The sequence below is a fragment of the Anopheles darlingi genome, chromosome X (assembly GCF_943734745.1).
Source record: "Anopheles darlingi chromosome X, idAnoDarlMG_H_01, whole genome shotgun sequence".
NCBI lineage: Eukaryota > Metazoa > Arthropoda > Insecta > Diptera > Culicidae > Anopheles > Anopheles darlingi.
The window spans coordinates 1324239-1345238 of NC_064873.1; the positions used below are offsets into that span (position 1 = coordinate 1324239).

Consider the following 21000-nt stretch of genomic DNA (forward strand, 5'->3'; position numbering starts at 1 on the left):
CGGCCCCTCCGTCTTGCAATGGTCAACGGCTGCAGCCAGTAGGAAATGAGAAAAAAACACGTGTTAGAGAGAGGTAAAAATGGTAAAAAAAAAAACACAAAAAGGGAATTACTTACCACGATCGGTTGTCGCGCGGTCGCGTTCACCACCACCACCACCACGGGTTCGGAACAGTATCCTCTCGAGCCCGATGATGGGCGACTCGAACAGGAGCACCCAGAGCAGGGCCAGCGTACAGGTAAACCCGAGGTCACCCCAAAACTGGTACGTGGCGAGCAGATCGCTAAAGTAGTACGGTTGCCGTATACTCCCGGCCATCATCAGCTGGATCGGTAGATGCAGCAGATAGATCGCGTACGAGAGCCGCCCGAACGGTTGCCAGCCGGGTGCACCGAGAAACCGATCAACCACCCCACCGTACCCGTTGACGCACGCGAAAATAATCCAACCGATGGCCGCGGCCCAAGCAACCCGATTCAGTGCCTCGTACGTCGCGTCCACCACAACCGGTAGCTGCGCGTAATCGGGCTGGTGGAGCGGGTAAGCGGTAAGCAGGATGGTGGCCATCGTGCCGGCCGCCACCAGCCAACCGACAAAGACGAGCCACGGTGCGAGCCGAACGTGCCTCTTCCGGGTACGCTGAAGGGCGTAACCGTAACCGACCCCGACCAACCAGGCACCGGCGCGCGTATGAGTCGGATAGTAGGTGTACCGGTGCCGGAGCCGCTCACCATCGACCGCCAGAAACGAGAGCCGCAGATCGTACACCAGAAACAGCACGAACACGGTAAGCATCGAGGTGAGCAGCAGGGCACCGAGTGGTAGCAGCACCCGGTGACCCCAACGCCACAACGGATACACCAGCAGCGGGGCGCACAGGTAGAGCTGCATATCGACCGATAGGTACCACGAGTGACCGAGGCACAGTTCGGTCGGGTTAACGTAGTTCTGGATGTACAGTAGCGTCGACCACCAGTAGGTGCGACAGTTATCGGCCATCAACGTCATCGCACCGTCCCAGAACGGTCCGGAACCACTGTACCGCATCAGGGTGGCCGTGTAGAGGATGAGGGCAGCGAGCGCGGGGGTCAACCGGAGGTAACGGTGTGCGTACATGACCGGTAAGTTTAACCGGCCACCCGGGGACCGATCGAGCGCGTTCAGGATGCTCCAGCAGGTGAGCAGCCCGCTCAGCAGGAAGAACGTATCGACCGAAACGGTCGATGCAACCACCACCATACTGTGGTACGAACGTAACCACTACCAGCACGAGAGAGAGAGAGAGAGAGCAGTGAGCGTGTGTGTTGTCGTGAATACTGGAAAGGGGGTTACTTACGGTCAGTATGACCGGTGAGTTGAGCAGCGGTACCATCCCGATCCGGACGTAATTGTGGCTAAACACGACCCACACCATCGAGAGCACCCGGATACCGTGGATGCAGTCGATCGTGCTGGACTTCTTGCTGGCGTCACGTTCCACCCCCGGGGTCGTGGCCAGTAGTTTGCGTACGTTGGTGTACAGTGAGCAGATGGTGAGGATGGGATGATGGTCCGGTGCCGGCATTAACCAGCGCACCACCAACACATCGTAAACGGTGCTGGCGAGCACCAGTAGTCCGATCGTGGCAAACAGTCCACTAAAGAGACGGAATATTGGAATCGAAATGGAATCGAAAGGAGGAAGGAGAAGGCTTACATTGCGAGGAACTGAGCGGTACCGAGGGGTGGTACGGTGGAGCTGCACACCAGACCGCTCACCGGCACCACGCTTGTGTTGAGCCGCTGGAGGATGTGATCGGCGGTACAGGTGGCGGGCAGGCAGGCACCGAGGTGTATCGCCCAGACACCGGCCGACGTACCAGGCATGATGCGCTGTTGTTGGAGCTCGGGCTGGTGGTGGTGCTGGGGTTTTGGCAGGATTGAGTCGAGCGGTACGGTGAGGAGACAGTAGCGACCCTCGATGGCGCCGCCGCCGCCGCCCGGGGAGGAGCTAACCTCGTGCCGCAATCCCACGCACTGATCGTAGTGGCCGAGCTCGTAGAAGTTACCCGCCAGCACACCGGCCGGCAGCTTACCCCAGGCATCACCAACTGTGTGTGTGTTTGTGTGTGCGAGAGAGATCCATGTTATTTAAGAGGGGGCTTTGGTTATTTCGGGTCAAAAAAGGCTTATTTTTGACGATTTTTTGTGCAAAAACCATTCAACTTAACTTTTTCAAGGGAATGTCATATTAAACGTTAACTTTTCAAGCATGTTTGGTTCCGTTTTGGGAAAGATTTGACGAAAATTACGTTCATGGCATCCAATCTAGAAGGGCACGTTTGCAAAAATGTACTTTTTGCGCGGTGCCCATCGTAGCCACGTGCTGGGTTATCAGAAACATTTAAATGAATATTCTTTTGTTAGGTTATAAGTTTATCCAGGTAGCACCGTTGAGTTTTTGTTAAATTTTCCTTTTTTCGATTTTTGGCAGATTTTTGAAATTGAAAAAGTGATGCTTTTTTCGATATTGCCTCAAAAAACTACACTTTACATAATTAAAAAAATATTAAAAAAAAGATTTCTTCGCATTTACTTTTTATATTTTTGCTTATGAGTGCTTATTCTTGCTAAGAGTATTGTGTAAAATCTTGAGCTCAATTGGAGCAAAACGGAAAAAGATATTATGCTTTTTGACTCAATGCATCTCGCATCTTTGAAGCGCGTTTTCCCAAAAACCTACGTTTTTCGGTGTCCATCGTAACACAAAAAGCTATCATCTGTGCACTATTTGCCCCGTCGAGTTTTTATAAAAAATGTTTAAAACATTTTTGTAAGACTCAGTTTTTGAGGCAACATCGAAAAGGCATCTTCAAAAATCCGCCAACAATCGAAATGTTGAAAATTGAACAAAAACTCGACGGTGCCTCGACCTGGATACATTTATAATCCTACCAACAATTAGTGATTTGCATATTTCCGATGATCCAGCAGCAAACCTATGATGGGCAAACGGCAAAAAGGCATCGATTTTTGTAGATTTGCCTTTCCTAGATTTTGGAAAGGTTGACGTTTAGTATGATATTCGGTTGAAAAAAGTGAAGTCGAATAGTTTCTGCACCAAACAAATCTTCCAAAAAAGCTCTTGCAGCGACTGATTCACGCTTTTAGATGTTTGGACCACTTGGGCGAGCTTTGTGCGCTGTAGTAGAAGAACTTAAAGTGTAAAATACAGCAGCTAAGTGGTTTACGCGACCGTTAGATGACGAGACCGTAGGCGATGAGGGAGGGAAAACCGGTGAGCCAGTTATAGTGCACTCGAACATAGCCCCGTTAAGCCGTTGAACATGTGTACCTTCTCCTCTCAACCCCTTTCGCCTAGCATCGAGGGCATCAAGTACCAGTTTCGAACGCTAGGGACTATTCTGAGTAACGTCTTCAACGTGCGCTTGCGACGAGGCGTCCTCTTTACTCATGCAAAAAGGCTTTGATGGATGGTTGGATCGATCGGAGCTTGATTGTTGTTGAGTTGCGCCGCGCGTTCCCTAACGTTACTTACACTCCAGGGCCCACAGCTCCTTCGCCTGCAGGCCAGCGAGCAGGGCGGCGAGCTGCAGATCGCAGACCGTATCGTTCCCCGTTCGTGGCCGCAGCCCACCGACGATGCTGGCAAGCATCGTTGTTGCGGGGGCGAAATCCGAGCCAAATGTCGCCGGCTCGGCCACTACCACCACTAGTCCCATCAGCAGTAGTAGTAGCCATCCGATCAACCGGTACATGGTTGCAGCAGACGTTTCTGGCGTAGCGGAGTTATCACTGGATGAAGAACGGGGGCCACAACACAACACAACCGAACACAACCGAAGACAACGTCCGACAAAGCACAAATGAGCCGCGGTGGCTCGGTGTGCCCGGCACTTTATACTGGTTAGCTTGGGGTAGCTGCTGGTAGTGGCCACTAACCCGGACCCGGACGTGCCACTTGACACACTCTTTCACGTGCGATCACACACACACACACGCAGACATATGCGTTTCTTAAGCAGCTAGTAGCAGTAGCAGCAGCTCAAGTGGTACTACTCCGATTAACCAGCTCGTACGATAAGCTGTGCTGTGACTCGGTCATTCTGGGTTGCTGGAATGTGGGAATTAGCTACGTTCCCTCCAGCGTCTTCCCTACCCGTTGATAAGGATACGAATGAGAAGAAAATGTTGAATGATCGATACATCAGGTGTATATCAGTTTTTTTTCGACCAAAAACAACGCTAATTTTAAGCTTATACACCTTTCGGTACTCACCATTTTCGCGCGAAGCTTTCTAACGAAAAAAAAAACAAAAAACAAAAACGCGAATACTTCTCGCGAATACTTGGATTTGTTTATTGATCGAACGAATAATGGAATGGGATTAGTTGGAACTAAAACTAAATAACATGAATCGGTCGCAGTAGTAGTAATAGTAGTGGTAGTAGTAGTGGTAGTAGTACTGGGTGGTTGTGGTTGTTGCTAATAGCTGGCGTAGCTGTAGGGTGGTAGTGGCAGCAGATACGCTACGCGCTACCTACACCACCGAATAATGGCTACATCAATTAAAAAATAAATCAAAAACCGATTAAAAATAAATAAAGAATGAAAGAGAGAGTGAGCGAGAGAGAGAGAGAGAGAGAGAGAGAGAGAGAGAGAGAGAGAGGCGGACAGGTGGTGACAAAGAATGGATAATGCGAAAAAGAAAGAGAGAGAGAAGACGGTCAGTGTAACAGGTCTGCTAGCCGTGACGCGCCGCGCCGCGCAAGGACCTGTTAGTGTGTGTGCGTGTGTGTCCTGGAAATCTCCCCCCCCAATGGTGGTGACTAGATGGCAAGCCGAGTTCGCACGGGCGGAGCGGCCGAAGTAGCGAGCATCTAGTCCGCTCGTAGCTTGTGGTGCATCGCGTACCCGCTCTTGCTGCTCTTGGCCTGGATGATGCGCGAAATGTAGGGCGTCCGGGTGTCGACGTACCCCAGGCTACTACCGCTGTCACCATCGTTGTCGCGATCCCGTGATCCGGCCCGGGCGCCATTGTTGCCCGGCGGCATGTCACCATCGGCGTCCACGTTGTCGTCGTCGTCGTTGTCGCCATTCGCGTGTTCCGTTGGATCGCTGGCGTTGGTGTACGGCTGCCTGGAGGGGTAAGGGTCCTGGGTGATGGAGCGTTTGTACTGCTGCTGTTGCTGCCGTTCGATGGTGCTGCAGGAGTCTCGCTTCCGGTAGAGGCCACGGCCCGGCGTCCGGACGTTCTGATGCGGCAGACTGTCACCATCGGGATCGGACCGCTTGCCATCGTACGGTCGCTGTAAACAGAACAGGAGACATTGAAATGTGAGAAGCCGGTAAATGACCCCCCCGGTGTTTTCCCATTTCATACCGATTCTTCGCGCCCCGAATGGTGGCCATCGTTGCCGTTGTTGTGGCTGTTGTCGTTGATCATGTCGAGGTCGTCAGCGGCCATGTCGGTGTCCACCGTCTGGCCGTCCTCCATCGAGAACAGGCGCAGCTGGTGGCGTATCGAGGCCTTCTCGCGGGCCCGCTTCCGCTGGAACTCCTCCTCGACGCGGCGCATCGCCTCGAGTTCGCTCAGCCGCATCGCCTCCTTGATTTCGGCCTCGCGCGACAGCTTCTCCGCGACGCGCCGCTTCTCGATCTGCCGGATCGTACTCTGGAAGGTGAACCGGTGGTGCCGCCGGTTCGAAAGCTTCACCGGGAAGCTACCGGTGGTGGTTCCGCCGTGCCCTCCCTCGGGGTGGTCCCCGCTGGCCCTGCTTCCAGTGCCGCTGCCACTCGTACCAGCTACTACTGCCAACGGTACCGTGTCCTGTAGGTTCTCCTTGTTGTCGGTTCGGTGCGACGACGGCGGTGGCGGTAAGGTATGGGGCGTGACGGGACCCCCGGATGCTACTCCGCCCACCTGCTGCCGCTCGCTCGCCTGTCCTCGCAAACGTGCGGTCGACATCTTGGGACCGCCGGCCGATTGCTGCTTCTGTTGCTGTCCATTACCATTCCGGTTGCCGATCGTACGGCTGTTGTTGTTGTGATCGGCGTGCTTGCCAGATGCTGCTGCTGCTGCTGGTGTTGATGGTGCCGTCGTCGTTGTCGTCAATCGGGTCGGTTCCTTCGGCAGGTACATCATGTGCCGTCCGCTCACGAGGTAACCGATCGAGCTGCTGGTGATCTTGGGGCTCCGGAGACCATTACCGGTGTCCCCGGTGTCACCCCGTACCGGATCGCAATCGGGCGCACCAGCAGCCGTACCAGAATGGTGATCCCCGTGCCCGTACGGTCGTTTGTCGTAGCTACTACCACCGATGGCCGCCGAAGATCCCGCCGCAGCCGCTGACGCTGTTATCCCGGCCGTCCGTGTCTTTGTGTCCAGCCGGCCCAGGAACCAGTTGTCGTTGCCGTTCTGGCTGCCGACCACCACCTGTCCACCACCACCGGTGGTGTCCTCACTCCGGAACGCGTCCGAAACGGTTTTGCGCAGCTTCTGCAGGCTGTTGAACACGTGTTTCTCGACCTGCAAAGTGACGTCAATATGTTGATTGGTTGTTTTGTTCTATTATTAGGCTCAACGAGCTGGGGATATGGGCAACTAAATCAACTAAACGAATACAACCAAATAGAGAAAGGAAGTTGTTCTGTTGCGGTTTTTGTTTTCTTTTCCCTTTCCCCCGAACGGAAATAAAGCTTGGAACAGTTTAATATTTGGCCGCGTTTGGTTTAATCATTGCAGCGCGCCTAGAGGTCTCGCCTTTGCCGTTTCCGTTGACAGCGTTTTAATTCATTGTAGTCTGTTTATTTAGTGGTAAAATTTTTTGTCGAAATTAATCCACGCCTTCAAAAGTTATCGCCGATGGAACGCAAAGGGAGATAGAGAAAAAAACGTCTACACACTCACACTGTAAAAATTGGATTTGGCTGGAGAAAAACAACCGCGAAAGTCTTGAAATTTTCAAAATCAACTCAAAATATCATATTTAAACTTTTGGGAGGGGGATTTCTACCTTGATTCTAGGGAAAATAAAGTCACAGCCGAAAAAGTGTAACGAATGCCCCGATTCTGCAGACAAAAGTGAATCAACAAATCCTGGGATCTCTCAGCGTGAATTCCACCAAGAAAAGCTCACGACAGTCGACGCAACAGTTCGGGAAACATGTTTTAAAAGAGATTTTAAGGTCATAAAAGCTAGAAAAGTGGCCAAAAAAAGGACGCTAGACTACACAGCTTTATTGGCCCGCATCCGTGCCGGGAAGAGCTAAACGAACAAGTGTTGAACCGAATTCAAACCATGCATTCCGATGGACGATGGATGCAACAAACGTGCATAAATGCATTTCACAAAAAATACCAGGCAAAAAAAAATAATACTGTGCCAATCATAGAGGGAATGGTTTAGGAAGGGGTTTGGTTTGTTTACGGAGCTAAATTTACCCCATAAGATGATGCTGATTTGGCGTGGGATTTGTGGCGACATTGTGGCGACAAATCAAATGTTCATTCGAAATTTGTGCGCAAGAAAAGAGTGTCTACAGAAAACGGATTTTGTACTTCATTCGTCCACCAACGATCCTGTGTAGGTTTGGTATGATTGAGGTAGCTGTTCTTACCGGAAGGTATGGCCGTTTATTTTTTGTATTCAAATAGATCGATTTCATCATCATCAATACACAAAAATGTCTGGACTTTCGTTCCATCGATTTCTATTGGACGATTATCAGCAAGGAAACTTAAAAAGTATATCAGAAATGTATAAAAAACCCTCTGAAATGAGGCAACGTGACGTGCAACATAGAGGGCAAATGATGTGACCTACTGTACTGCTGCAAACAGTTTTGGGTGACGTCAAAGTAAAAGGTAAAAAAGTCATCTAAAAAATGAATGAATAATTTGCATGCAATATATATTTTTAAAGGAAACAAAGAAAACCTACAAAATGGCACCTTTCAGATTTTTTATACGTCACGGTTTGGCTGCGATATGACCTATTTCAACCAATACTAGGATGCAGGATTGACGTTGTGTTCTCTTACCTTATCGTCCGCCGAGCCACCGGTGTAGATGGAGAGATGGTTTTCCCGTGGTAGCGACAAACTGAACAGGTGACCCTTGGTGGCGAAGTCGTTGTGATGGTAATGGTTGTGGTGGTGGTGCTGGTGCTGATGATGCTGACTGTCCCGGTGATCGGTGATGGTCCCGGAATCGTCCAGCAGATGGTGCAGACGATTCCGGTGGTGGTGGTTGTGGTTGTGGTGATTGTTCGGTTGGTGGTCACTGCTGCTGTCGCCCGTGGTCGTGTCATCCTCATCATCATCATCATCGTCCAGATCCTGCTGCGGTGTCCAGGGCGTCAGTGCACTCGAGGACCACCCGTGATGGGTGGTGGCGGCGGTCCGGGGTCCCGTATTATCGCCCCCCGTACCACCCGCGTCAGTTTTCTCCTCTGCTGCGCTGTCGGGCGACGGTCGCCGGTGCGCACCCTTTCCCGGCCCCCGGTACCGGTTCCGGTGCCGCACCGAGCCGGTCAGCTCCGGCAGCGGACCCTCGCCGGCATCCCCGGAGATGCCACTGTCGCCGCTCTTGTTGTCCTGCAGCCCGGGCAACCCCGGTTCCCGGTACACCCGCTCGATCCGATCCTCGCTCGACGAACCACCGTCCAGTTCGGTGCCGCGTGCCAGGTACGCCCCATGCTTCTTCTCACCTCCTTCCTCCTGCCGGTCGCCCTGTATGCCTTGTGGCGCATCGGTCGTCGGTGGTGGCGCTCCGAACTCGTCCTCGGTCGTCAGCAGCCGCCAGGCGGCGGCCGGACTGAAGCGCGGTATGTCGAACTGTTTGCGCGGCAACGTCGGGCGCAACCGGAGCGCTATCTCCTGCCCATCGGACGTCGCCAGCCCTTCGTCGGACGTCCCTGTCGTCGGCGGTTCGGTCGATCGGTGACCACCACCACCACCGATACCGCGCAGGACGTCCGCCTCGGACGAGGCAACCGAATCGGTCGAGTGGTGGAACCGGCGGCTATCGTGCAACAGGCTCGCCGCAAACCGATCGATAATGTCCATCTGCGTCCGGTCGATCTCGTCCAGCGAACCGGTCCGCACCGTCAACCGGTCCCCGTCGTTCGGTTGCTCCTCCCGTCGGTGCTGCTTCTCCTGTTCCTCGTCCTGACCTTCCTCTTCTTCCTCCTCATCGTCTTCTTCATCTTCTTCCTCATTTTCCTCATTTTCTTCCTCCTCCTCTGTCGTAATCCCTCGATCACGTTCCGGTCGTTCTTGGTCCGGCCGTGCCTTCGTTCCCGTACCTTCCACCGGTGTTGCACCCCCTGGCATCCCAAAGTAGAAGCTACTCTTGGGCAGTGGTGGTGGCAGTGGTGGTGGTGGTGGTGGTGGTGAAGGTGTCGAGGACGATGACGAAGGCGATAATGATAACGGCGATAACGTGGCGTCCGGAACCGGAACCGGAACCGCCACCAACTGCACCGCCGCCTGCTCGGCCGGTTCGACCGGTATGACCAGCGTGTTCGGTGCACCCTTGCCCGGATGCTGGTGTGTCGGTTGGTGCATCTGGGACGGTTTTCGTCTCGCCTGCTGCTGCTGCTGTCCGGTGTCCTTCCTGGCGGTCGAGCCTGTCACCGCTGCTGCTGTAGCGCTACGTCTGATATGCTGGATGTCCAGCTGTTGCTGTTGCTGGTGTTGCGGTTCCGCCTCCAGCAGGCTCTTGACGATCGATTTGCGGCGTGACAGCGGGGGTGAGAGGGTCGGTTTGGTGGGCGCTTTGCGCCCCTCCAGCGACAGCAGCCCCACGTCGAACGTTTTCTCACGCCGGAAGAACGACCTGAGCTGTGGGTGGGCCGGTAGCTGCTCCAGCACCACCCGATCACCACCGATGGCCGTTGCCGGAGTGCTGCGTGCTCCAACTCCCCGTCCAACAACAACACCGGACGATGGTTTGATACTCGCGTTGGTGGCGGCGGTGGCGGTGGCGGTGGCCACTGGCGGCGAGAGCGCCCCGGCCCCAACCTTGGTCTTGGCAAACTTGGCATCCGATGCCTCCGGTAGCTTGGCGATGGCCGGTTGCTTGCGGGTTTCGGCGCGCGTCTTGAAGAGGCGCAACTTGCGCCCACCACCTCCGCCACCACCACCACTCTGCTCGGTCGAGGTCGACGGTAGGGTGGACGAAGTGTCGGAGTTGGTTTTGCGGAGCGGCGAGTAGGCGATGATGCGCCCACCCCGCTGTTCCTCGCCCTTACCGGAGTCCTTCTGTTTGATGGCAGAGAGAGAGAGAGAGAGAGAGCGTGAGAATTGTTTAACTAAATAAAGAATTGTTACAACAACTAACATCGTAGCTTTCGTATTCAATCTTTGTCAAAAGTATCGAGTATTCCTTCGTCCTTTGCAGAATATATGATGGTTTGCGGGGGATCATTTCTTTGTTTTGCTCACACTGGCAAACTTGCAAGACGGTTTTCCATAGGTTCGCATAACAAAAAACAAACCATTTATGGCCATTTAAGGCTTTGGTTACTTCGGGTATATTTTTGATGATTTTTAGTGAAGAAACCATTCAACTTGACTTGTTCAAGTAAATATCATATTAAACGTTAACTTTTCAAGAATATTTGGTTCCATTTTGGGGAAGATTTGTCCAAAATTACGTTTATTGCATTCAATCTTGAAAGGCAACTTTTCAAAAATCTACTTTTTGCGGTGCCCATCGTAGCGACGTGCTGGGTCATCAGAAATTTACAAATCAACATTCTTTTGTTTATGAGTTTATCCAGGTAGCCCCGGTGAGTTTTTGTTAAATTTCCAACTTTTCGATTTTTGGCAGATTTTTGAAGTTGAAAACAGTTGAAAAATCGATGCATTTTTCGATGTTGCCCCCAAAAAACGAGTTTTACATAATTCTTTAAAGAAAAAAAAGTATCACCAATTTTTACGAAAAATTCGACGGCACTAGCTGGAAAATAGTACACAGATTGTGTGTTCAAAATTTAAAATCGATTGGTCCGGTAGTTTTCATGCAAAACGCAGGTTTTGGGAATCGCGATACAAACCGGCGAGATGCTTTTGCTTTTTGTATGACAGATGATTCATGATTCAAAAATCAATATCTTTGTTAGCTTTGCTTCGATTGATCCCAAATTTTCACACAACACTCTTGAAAGAATGAGCACTCATACTCACTCAATCTCACTCACTCAATTGTAAAAAATAAATGCGAAGAATTAAAATAAAATAAGGTTCGCTTTTGGAGGTTTCCATATTGAAACTGATGCACCAAGCACACAATTAAAGACGAAATTACTTGAACTGTTTTTTGCCCTTAAAGCAAGCAAAATGAGACTATTACTAATTGTCAAATGGATCGCATTTGTTACTTTACAAGTAACCGACTAGAAACTGGCCATTTACAACAGTGTGAGAAAAAAAAACCCAAATTACTAACAAAAATAGCCTAATATAAAGATTTGAAGCAGGTTTGTCTATTTGTTTAGACGACAATAACATCAGTCATCATCATCATTACTGTGTCTCCATGAAAGCGAACAATTTTAATGGCATGTGCATGTGTCCACGAATGTTTTTAAAAAACGGCACAAAAAACATTACAGCCAGCAGTCAGTGGGTTGATAAAAAATGGATAATCAAATGGCATAAAAATAATTGTGTTACTTACAAAACAAAAACAAAAAACAGAACAGAAGGAAAAAGAAAAAACGCAACAGCTTCCTCGCCCCCCGCGGCTGGCTTACCTGTTTCTCGGGCGAGCTGATCGGTGGTCCCGGTGCTTTCTTCTTGTTTTTCCCCTTCATGATCTTCGATTGGGCCGTCTTGGGTGTCCGCAGCAGACCACCACCAGCGCCGTGCTGCTCCTTGGCGCTCGGCAGCTGCTCGTGTGGCGCTCGCAGATCCGGCTCCGAGCCGAAGCGCTTCCGCTGACCACCCCCGACACCGGCACCGGATTGATAGGAGGCTGGCTGGCGGTTGTTGTTGTTGTTTGGGCCCGAGCGCGGCCCAAACTGGGCCGGGGGGCGGCGTAGCCCAAGGGGTACCGTGTCCTCCCCCTGATCGCCGTACACCGGCGCCCCTCCCCCCAGCATGCTGACCTGGGTACGGGAGCGCGTGATCAGCATACGCGGTGGTGGCAGCGAGCACATCAGCTCACCCCCGAGGCCGCCACCCTTCCCGCCCAGTGCTCCCTCCTCCTCCACCTCCTCGTGGAGCGCCTGATGGTGCTGGTAGCTGGGCGACGAGATGCTCTTCGAGCGCTGCAGCTGATTGTTTTTGCTGATCGTGCCACCGGCGTGCAGTATGTTGCCATTGTTGGTCGACCGTAGCTTCGCCACCTTACCCGGTATGTCCGGCAGCACCTTGATCTGTTGCTGCAGCTGCTGCTGGTGGTTGCTCCCGTTGTTGTTGTTGTTGCTGCTGTTGTTGTTCCAGTGCAGATCATGCTGATGCTGATCCTGTCGCTGTTGCTGATAGGAGTCCAGCCAGCTGGTGGCGCCACCACCACCACCACCATCACCGCGCATCGCATCGTGATACCGCTGGTGGTGCTGATGATACCCCGTCTGCTGATGATGGTGCGGATTGTGGTGGTGGTGGTTGTGGTGAGGATGATGATGGTGGTGGTGGTAGCCATCGTCGTACGCCGACAGGCCGTTCATGCTGCCCGAGTTGCCCATCCTGATCGTTTATTATTTTAACGTTTAGGGTCCTTCCTTTCGTCTCCTTCTATCCTTTCGCTGACTCGACTGCTGACTTGCTGAAAGAAGAATAAGAAGAAGAAGAAGTAAAGAAACAGATAAGAAAACAGAAGAAAAATCCGAAAGCTTCGTGAAATGTGCCACATTTTCACAAACACACACGCAACGCAATGCACGCACGCAACGCACCGAGAGGAGAATTTGGACAAAGGTTTCGCGAGCTACCGGAATCGCGATCACCGCGACCGCACGCGACGACGCACTTAACCTGTGCCGCTCTGCGACTCGCGACACGACGACACGGATCCATTTTCAATTGCGTGTGCGGCACGCGAAACGGCAATCCGGCCGGCAAATGGCGACAGCGCGCGCTGCTTTCTCCGTGCGCCGGATAACAATAATAATAATAATAAAAACAAAAAGAAAGAAAGAAAGAAAGAAAGAAGGAAAGAAACAAAACGCTGCCCCATACCCTACCTCCCCCTTGGTTTTTTGTGGGGTGGAAAATGAAAAGTAAATCGAGAAAGGCTCTGCCGGTGGCCACCATTTCCGAATGAACGGATTATGCAAAAACCGAAACCCAAAGCGCCGTCTAGCGACCCCTCTCCCACCCCCCGGAGGGGTTTTTTCTTTCTCACAGCACCCTCGCACCTACCCCCTTTCCGCGTTACTCTTCGTCCAAAAAGGGTAAAGGCGGTTGTTGGTGCGTGCTGTGCCGTCTGTGATCCAGTTCCAGCTCAAGGTGGTGTGAGATTTATCACTGGGCGTTGAGTGGGGTGGGTGGGTCCGGGTGGGCGGGACCATTTACCAAACAATTAGCGCAACGCAGCGCCGCGCGGCCCAACGCGCAACGTGTGTGTCAGATGTCATGATGACGGACGAGCCACTCGGCATTGTTTTGCGATAAGAAAAGCGAGTGGGAAGGGGGTCGTTGGGGGGCGGGGGCTGGGGTGCCTTGGTGGCTGGAGGAGAAAACCCCGGAAGCGTACGGTTGTTTTTTTTTTAAATTTTTTATTTTCGGGGTCGCAGCCCACCCGCAGTGGGGTGGGTATTTGGAGCACCAAACACCCCCTCCCCCCCTGCCACCATTGGCACACCCTTATGTGAATTGTTTCAATTTGGGGGTTCGCGGGAGGTGTCGCATGAGAAGAAGACGAAAAAAACGCTCATTAGGCGAAGGGGTGGGGGGGTGAGAGAAGGGGCCACCAGCCCCCTGCAGCCTCTCACCTTCCCCCTCCTCCCCACCCCCCTTTTGGTGACAAATCTTGGGGACTTGAGATCCCCAAGCCCTGGAGCGGATCGCGTGAACCGTGGTCGTGAACAATTGAAAAATTAATTCCTCCCCTCCATTCCCCGTTTTCCGAACCCCACGGCTACCAGGCCGTTCGGGGTTCGTCGGATGTATCAGGCGGATAATGCGCCGCCAGAGCCAGTCGCGCGATCTCTCGCGATCTCTCGCGCGCTCTCTCTCTCTCTCTCGCCAGCATTGATGTCACGTTTTTCGGTGATTCCCCGGGAATTGCGCATCGAGATATCGCGCCAGCTGGAGAAGGATAGAGATATAGTATGTGTGTGTGTGTCTGTGTGTGAGAGAGAGAGCTTCATGGAGATCGGCATCAAGGCCCTGATTGATGATGCACTTTCACTTTTCCTCATCTATTCCTAACCACGGCGCTCGCTGGCAGGTGCTCCCGGGTGTCGTACCATCGCACCACGCAAGAGAGAAGGGAGAGGGGGGTACGAAATCAGGAAGTATACCAATTCCTATCAGAGGGGGGGACTCTTTTCATTGTCCCAAAATTAAGGCTGATAGCGGAGGCCTCTGGAAGGCTGTACGAGGTACGAACATGAAAACAGTTCCAAAGGCAGGAGTAGTATTAGTAGCCATTGGCCAGTGACATAACATAACAGTGTTCTCGCACTAGTTGAAACACGAACAATGCTCGTACAATCAAACACTAAATCTAAAGATCTCTACTAACAAGATATGGGGACATATGAAGCCAGGACGAAGTCCAAGTCCAGCGCGTGTCTTTATGTTTATGTGTGCCTGTTTAATGTATTCACAGATTTCCCTTACAAATCTTTCCCTTCTTCCAAATCCAACCGACGCGAACATTCTGGATTTCAAATGCAAAACAGACAAACTGTGTCAGCTCTAAACGGCATTTCGCTAATTTCTAGGCCTTAAGGGGGGGCTTCGGTATTTTATTTTAATTCTTCGCATTTTTTTTACATTTTTTTATGAGTGCTTATCCATTCAAGAGTATTGTGTAAAATTTTGGGATCAATCGAAGCAAAACTGACAAAGATATGAATTTTCGAAAATCTGCCTTTCATACAAGGCTCAAAGCAACTCGCGACTTTAGGGGGGCTTCGGTATTTAATTTCAATCCTCGCATTTACTTTTTACAATTTTTAATGAGTCCTTATTGTTTCAAGAGTATTGTGTGAAATTTTGGGATCAATCGGAGCAAAACTGACAAAGATATGGATTTTTAAACATCCACCTTTCATACAAGGCTCAAAGCATTTCGCGACTTTGAATCGCGTTTTCCCAAAAACCAACGTTTTCAAAGACGGTGCCCATCGTAGCCTGAAAACTACTGGACCGATCGATTTGAAATTTTGAACATATAATCTGTACACTATTTGCCAAGTAGTCCCGTCGAGATTTAATAAATATTGTTGATACTTTTTTTTTAATAATTTTTTTAATTATGTTAAGTGTCGTTTTTTGAGGCAATATCCAAAAAATGGCACTTTTTCAGCTTTAAAAATGTGCCAAAAATCGAAAAGTTGGAAATTTAACAAAAACTCGACGGGGCTATCTGGATAAACTTATAATCTAACAAAAGAATATTCATTTGAATATTTATGATGACCCAGCTCGTGGCTACGATGGGCACCGCAAAAAATACATTTTGACAAACTTGCCTTTCTAGATTGGATGCCATGAAGGTAGTTTTGAACAAATCTTCCCCAAAATAGAACCAAATATTCTTGAAAAGTTGTAGTTTAATATGGCATTCGCTTGAAAAAGTTAAGTTGAATGGTTTCTGCACAAAAAATCGTCAAAAATAAGCCAAGTTTTTACTCGAAATAACCAAAGGCCCCCCCTTAAGTCATTTTCTAAGCAGCAGCAGCAACAGTAGTAGTAGCAGTAGTAGCAGTAGTAGTGGTCGTCGTCGTAGTGCCACTGAACTGCAATCCTAAACCAACAACAACAACAGCAGCAACAAAAAACGAACCGTCCAAAGCACCGCTGATGCAACGGTTCCTTCTCCCTCGCGCTCCACCGGTGCCGTTAGAACGTACGTAGAGTCGAGGTGTGGGTGTGTGTGTGTGTGTTCACGAATCATCTCGAGGCACTCCCAGCCCCCGGGTTCAAGATCAGTGTTCTGATCACGGTCTCATCATCACCATCACCATTACCTGGGCTCTGTCGCGGTTGTCGCTTGTTGTCGCTTGTTGTTGCCACACACAAGGACACGCGACAGGCCACAACAGGTGGTGGCCAGGTGCCCCCATCCCCCAGCAATGCAAAACAAGCTTCTCGAGACCTCCGATGCTCCGGCGGCCCGTTTTTGGTCTCAACTATCGGCTAAAACCGCAGAAGCTCGCTCGCTCGCTCGCCACCCGCCATCGCCACCACCACTCGTCGTACTCTAGTTAGCAAAGCGAATCGACGGCGGCGGCGAAGCTAAATGGACCAATTCACGGGCGCAATCATGCAGACGAAGCAAACTGCAGGACTGCAAAGGGGGAAAGGGGTGAGGGGCTGTTTTTGTTGTTGTTGTCGGTGCACCAGATCCAGTTTCCAGACCGCAGCAAACCGCAACACCGATCGATGCAACCGATCGAGAATGGGCCAATGGGTGTGTGTATGCGTGTGTTTTTGTGTGTGCGAGCGCGTGAGGCTACGCATCCGTGCACAATTATGTCATCCTGCGGGCGAGTGCATTAACTGCACACCATCAATGGCCGGCATAAGCAGCAAGCGCATCGCATCGCATCGCATCGCGGACCGCGGATTTTCTGGAGCGCACGCGGATTGCGGATTGACCACTACTTGGCTACTGCTGCTGTTGCTGCTGCTGCTGCTGCTAGTGCAAGTGATGAAAGTGTAGCGTCGCGACTCTAGGATCTAGGCGCTGGTGTGTGTGTGTTTTTTTTGTGCGATCCAGGGCGACTGCAAATTTGTACGCAATGCATCCGTCCGGTCCGTCCATCCGGTGGCCATCAATCAGCGCGCGATGAGAGATCAACGAATAAACGGGAAGACAACGAACAGCGAAAACGGGAAAAGCGAGAAGAGAAGCGACGAGCCTTTTGGAGAAGAAGAAGAAGAAGAAGAGGAAGAGGCCCGAGAAGCCATTGAACCTGCCAGCCCACACACACACACACACACACACGCACACACATGCGCTAAGCGCGACAAAGCGCACGAGAGAAAGATTGCACTTTCACTGGCCATGGGGTGTCACCTGTGTCTCCGACCCCCCTGGAATGTCCCACCGACCCGACCAAAAAACACCATTGTGTGCGTGTGTGTGTGTGTGCGCGCGACAGGAGCAGGCATATCAATCCGATCTGCCGGAATCACGGAGATGTGCACGGAGAGTGTGTCGGGAAAGTTAACCGGGAAAGGCAAAGGTTAAACGGGGGGCCTTATCAAGGAGATGTGACGATATGGGGGGTGGGGGGTGGTTATGAAATCGTGCTCCAGGACAACAGCAACAGCAACAACGTAACGGGCGCGAACGGAACCGAAATCTCCTGGCATGCCCGATCGGGCAACGCAGGAGCGGAGGAGAGTGTTGTAACTTTCACTTCCCTCTGCCCCCACCCCCCCGTGGTCCAAGGTGGAAGAAGGGGTGCGAGGGGTTCGTTTCCTCCGTTCCCAAAATGTGATTAAAGTGCGCCCGCGGGCAGCGATGAGAAAGGAGACATCTCCACCAGCGCGATCTGATAGGGAGGAGTACGTGGGGAGAGAGGAGAGGGTGTTAAGGGGTGCTGCTGCTGCTGCTGCTGCCGGTGATGATGATGATGGTGATGATATGATGTGACCGACCAGCAGACCAACCGGTCCACCGAGAGTCTAGAGAAATGGAGAGTCGATTGCGGCGATTGAATGATGTGTTGTTACTCTCTCTCTTTCGCTCGGTCTCTTTATCACACACACACACACATGCTACTGTCACTCTCCGTCTCTCTCTCTCTCTTTCTCTCTGGCGGAGCCTCGGATTCCGAATTCGGAATTCGAATGTGTGACTTTCTTCTATTGTGAAAGTTTTACATAACCAACGCGCGCATACACACACACACCGCACTGCACCGGCTGTCACTTTCGATAGCCCAATCGCTGCGGGCCAGGCTCCCCGGGTGGGCCTTCCCATACCCCCGTGCTACCGCCGTGATCGCCGTCGTCATCATCACGGGTAAGCTTTCGCTGTCGTTCGTTCAGACCCTGGACTGGAGGCCAGGAACTGGACAGCCTGGATGCTGGTACATTGGCTGCAGATCGACTAGAGACTGGATGACCTCTCCTGTGTGCCCCAAACTTCCGTTTCCGATGTTGCTGTTGTTGTTGTTGTTGTTGACTTTCTAATGGTATCAGGGGGGGACCCTTTTTACCCGGGACTGAGGGGTTCGTCGCCTGCCTTCTATCTCTTTTCTGTCTTCTAAAGTATCTAAACCTATCGAACGCACACAAAAAAAGGCTTTTCTGTTCCATTACTAGTACTATACGTCGTGTAGAGCACTTTGACTCGAACACTCTCAAAAAGTTACTGCTACACGGTGCCCCCAAAAAAAAAAAAACAGAATTCAGCGAAAGATGAACGCCCAAACATTTGGCATCAAGTCAAGCCAAAAGTCGCGCCAAAGAACTCGCGCGAGTACCGCGCGCATTCCCCGCAAGGCCGCCCCCCCCCCTTCGCAAATGCCGTTTACGCAACGGACACAACATTTCGGACACACAATCCAATCCAATCCAGTCCAGGCTGGTGGCTGAGGAGGTGCATTATTGCGCGGGCTGCGGTTTGGTTGCTGTTGTTGCGCGACGCCCAGTATTGTGTTGTTGCGAAGGGGGTGAGTGGCGTCCCGCCAAACAAACTAGTCAGCCAGATCGGGGGGGGGGGGGGGGAGCCCTTCTGCACCACGGCATCAAAGCAACTCCTTCTCCTTCTCCTCCTTCTCGGTCGGTGCAAACGCCCCTCAATTGCTCAACTTGCTCGGTCGCTTCTTTGTCTTTGTCGCAAGAACGCGCTGAACGCGGCAAGAGTGTGAGAGAGGGAGGGGGTGCTTGATGAACCGTTGGAGAAACACGTTTAGGGCGGCCGACGAGCGCGAGGCCACCACTTTGGCGTGTGAGGTAAGGTTGGTTGGTTAGCTGCGTTGGGGTTGGGTTGTTCCACCAACTGAATGCTGGCCTCGCGAGGTTTTTTGTTTTTTTTCGGCGGTAGTAGTAGTAGCAGTAGTAGTAGCTCCCTACACTCCATTACGCTTCTCGAGTTCTCTCAGCACCTTTTTTTTTGTTTGCTGCGGTATTGGATCTGCTTCTTCCCTTTTTCTAGTTCCCCAAATAACTCGCTAGGACAAGGAGAGGGTAAGGGAGGAACCGGGACCGTACTTGCACTTGACCGTACGGTTTGCTGTGTCTGTCTTGCTGGTGCTGGTGGTAGTGATGGACCAACCGGCCAACCAACGGTACATTATTATTTATACACATATCGTGAGGATTACTACAAAGTCGAAATTACAAATGTTTATCTTCTGCCGAAGCCGAAGAAGAACAGTGGCTGGCTGGCTGGCTGGCTGTGGATAACGGATGTTGTTCGAGAGGCCTCTCTCTCTCTCTCTCTCGACTCTATTAGGAGTTTGGCGACCCGCACCGAACCGCTATAGCAGTCATGTGTAGCAGACTGCTATATACCCTCCCCCGGATCTCATTTCAGGTGATCGCTAGAAGAAGAGATGAGAAGGAGGAGCAGGAGGAGGAGGAGGAGGGGGGGGGACTACAATGCGCGAAACAAAGCCATTCACCGGTGCTGAGCAGCAGAGCCGGCGAGGGTGAGAAGTGAGCCCAAGCCGACGACACCGACCACCGAGACTTCGAGATCACAAGCCTCGCTGGCAGAAGAAGAAGAAGGTTGCGGTTGAAGGTGGTTGATGTGGGAAGTATTCAGTGTGTGTGTGTGTGTCGGATTGTGTGTTGCGTTTGCGGAATGCTGTAGAAGGGATTTAGAAGGCTTGTTTTTTTTTGTTAAATCGGCCGTCAAAAATCAACTTACGTCTAGGGAGAGGGGTGTAGTTGCCGTTTATGGGGCTCTCGAGGGGTCTGGCGATCTGGCGTGATTGGGATTTCGGTTGCCCGGTTGCTCGGTTGCCCAAGATGTCGGACGTCGGTTGAACGTTGGCACGGCAGCAGCGGCAGCAGCGTCTTGTGGCTCTCCTGGGCACCCCCGGGGGGGGGGAGGGGGTGGTGAGTGCACGGTTGATGGAGCAGACACGTTGCCGGTCGTTGGTCTCTCGAAACACGCAACGGAAACACGCCACGGATACAGGCGGCACACCGAGAGTTTTCCCACAAAAACACAACAAGCAACGACACGATCAGCACCACCACCAGCACCACTACTACTACTACCACCGAGCGGAGAGAACAGCTGGTAACGGTACACGGAGTGACGCCGGTTACAGGTGGCTGCACCACATACGCGCCTTGAGGTCCTTCTTCACTGCAGGACACTAATCATACACCTTTTCGGGGAAAAACACACACACAAACTCACTCTCGCGACACGCGCACTCGCGAGTACACCAAAACACGGTACACTACAAGCAGCAGCAGCGGCAGCGAACGCGAAACCTTAGGGTCCCTGGGACTGGGACCGACCGACACTCGACCGACATAACGGTTTCGCCTGCCAGCAGCAGCAGCACACAGTCCAAGACGAATTCTCGCCGTTAACGGGGGTTTCTTTTTTCCCGCCCAACCCCAGCGCGCCCTATGCGCCCCGCGCGCGCGCGCCCGTGTGTGTGTGTGTGTGTGTTCGGTGGAGATGCGGAACGCAATGATCGTGGGCTCGTCTTTTGCTGCTCTACCTTTTGCTTCGCCGCGTTCGCCCGTTGCTGTTGCTGCGTCAGGTGCACACTGTACAAGCGTCGGGGAGGCTCTGTCTGCCGCTGGTGCTGCCTGGCCTGGCCTGGCTTGGCCGGTTGTTGCTGGCGCCGAAGCCGAGCCTCGGCCACAAGACGATCTCGCGAGCCACGATC

At 52.1% G+C, this 21000-nt stretch overlaps 2 protein-coding genes across 2 annotated transcripts; both read right to left on the minus strand.

Moving 5' to 3' along the window:
* Window positions 1-99: 99 nt before the first annotated feature.
* Window positions 100-3670, minus strand: LOC125949527 (nose resistant to fluoxetine protein 6-like). Its single transcript, XM_049676653.1, has 4 exons — window positions 3539-3670; window positions 1697-2090; window positions 1337-1637; window positions 100-1260 (listed from the first exon to the last, which is right to left on the minus strand). Exons 1-4 carry the CDS (start codon window positions 3654-3656, stop codon window positions 109-111), a joined length of 1965 nt encoding a protein of 654 aa, XP_049532610.1. The 5' UTR covers window positions 3657-3670; the 3' UTR covers window positions 100-108.
* A 1130-nt stretch (window positions 3671-4800) lies between these two features.
* Window positions 4801-20434, minus strand: LOC125952397 (uncharacterized). Its single transcript, XM_049681889.1, has 10 exons — window positions 20016-20434; window positions 11764-12779; window positions 9467-10252; window positions 8959-9190; window positions 8774-8904; window positions 8287-8704; window positions 8045-8178; window positions 6094-6530; window positions 5385-6036; window positions 4801-5310 (listed from the first exon to the last, which is right to left on the minus strand). Exons 2-10 carry the CDS (start codon window positions 12697-12699, stop codon window positions 4882-4884), a joined length of 4155 nt encoding a protein of 1384 aa, XP_049537846.1. The 5' UTR covers window positions 12700-12779; window positions 20016-20434; the 3' UTR covers window positions 4801-4881.
* Window positions 20435-21000: the final 566 nt, after the last annotated feature.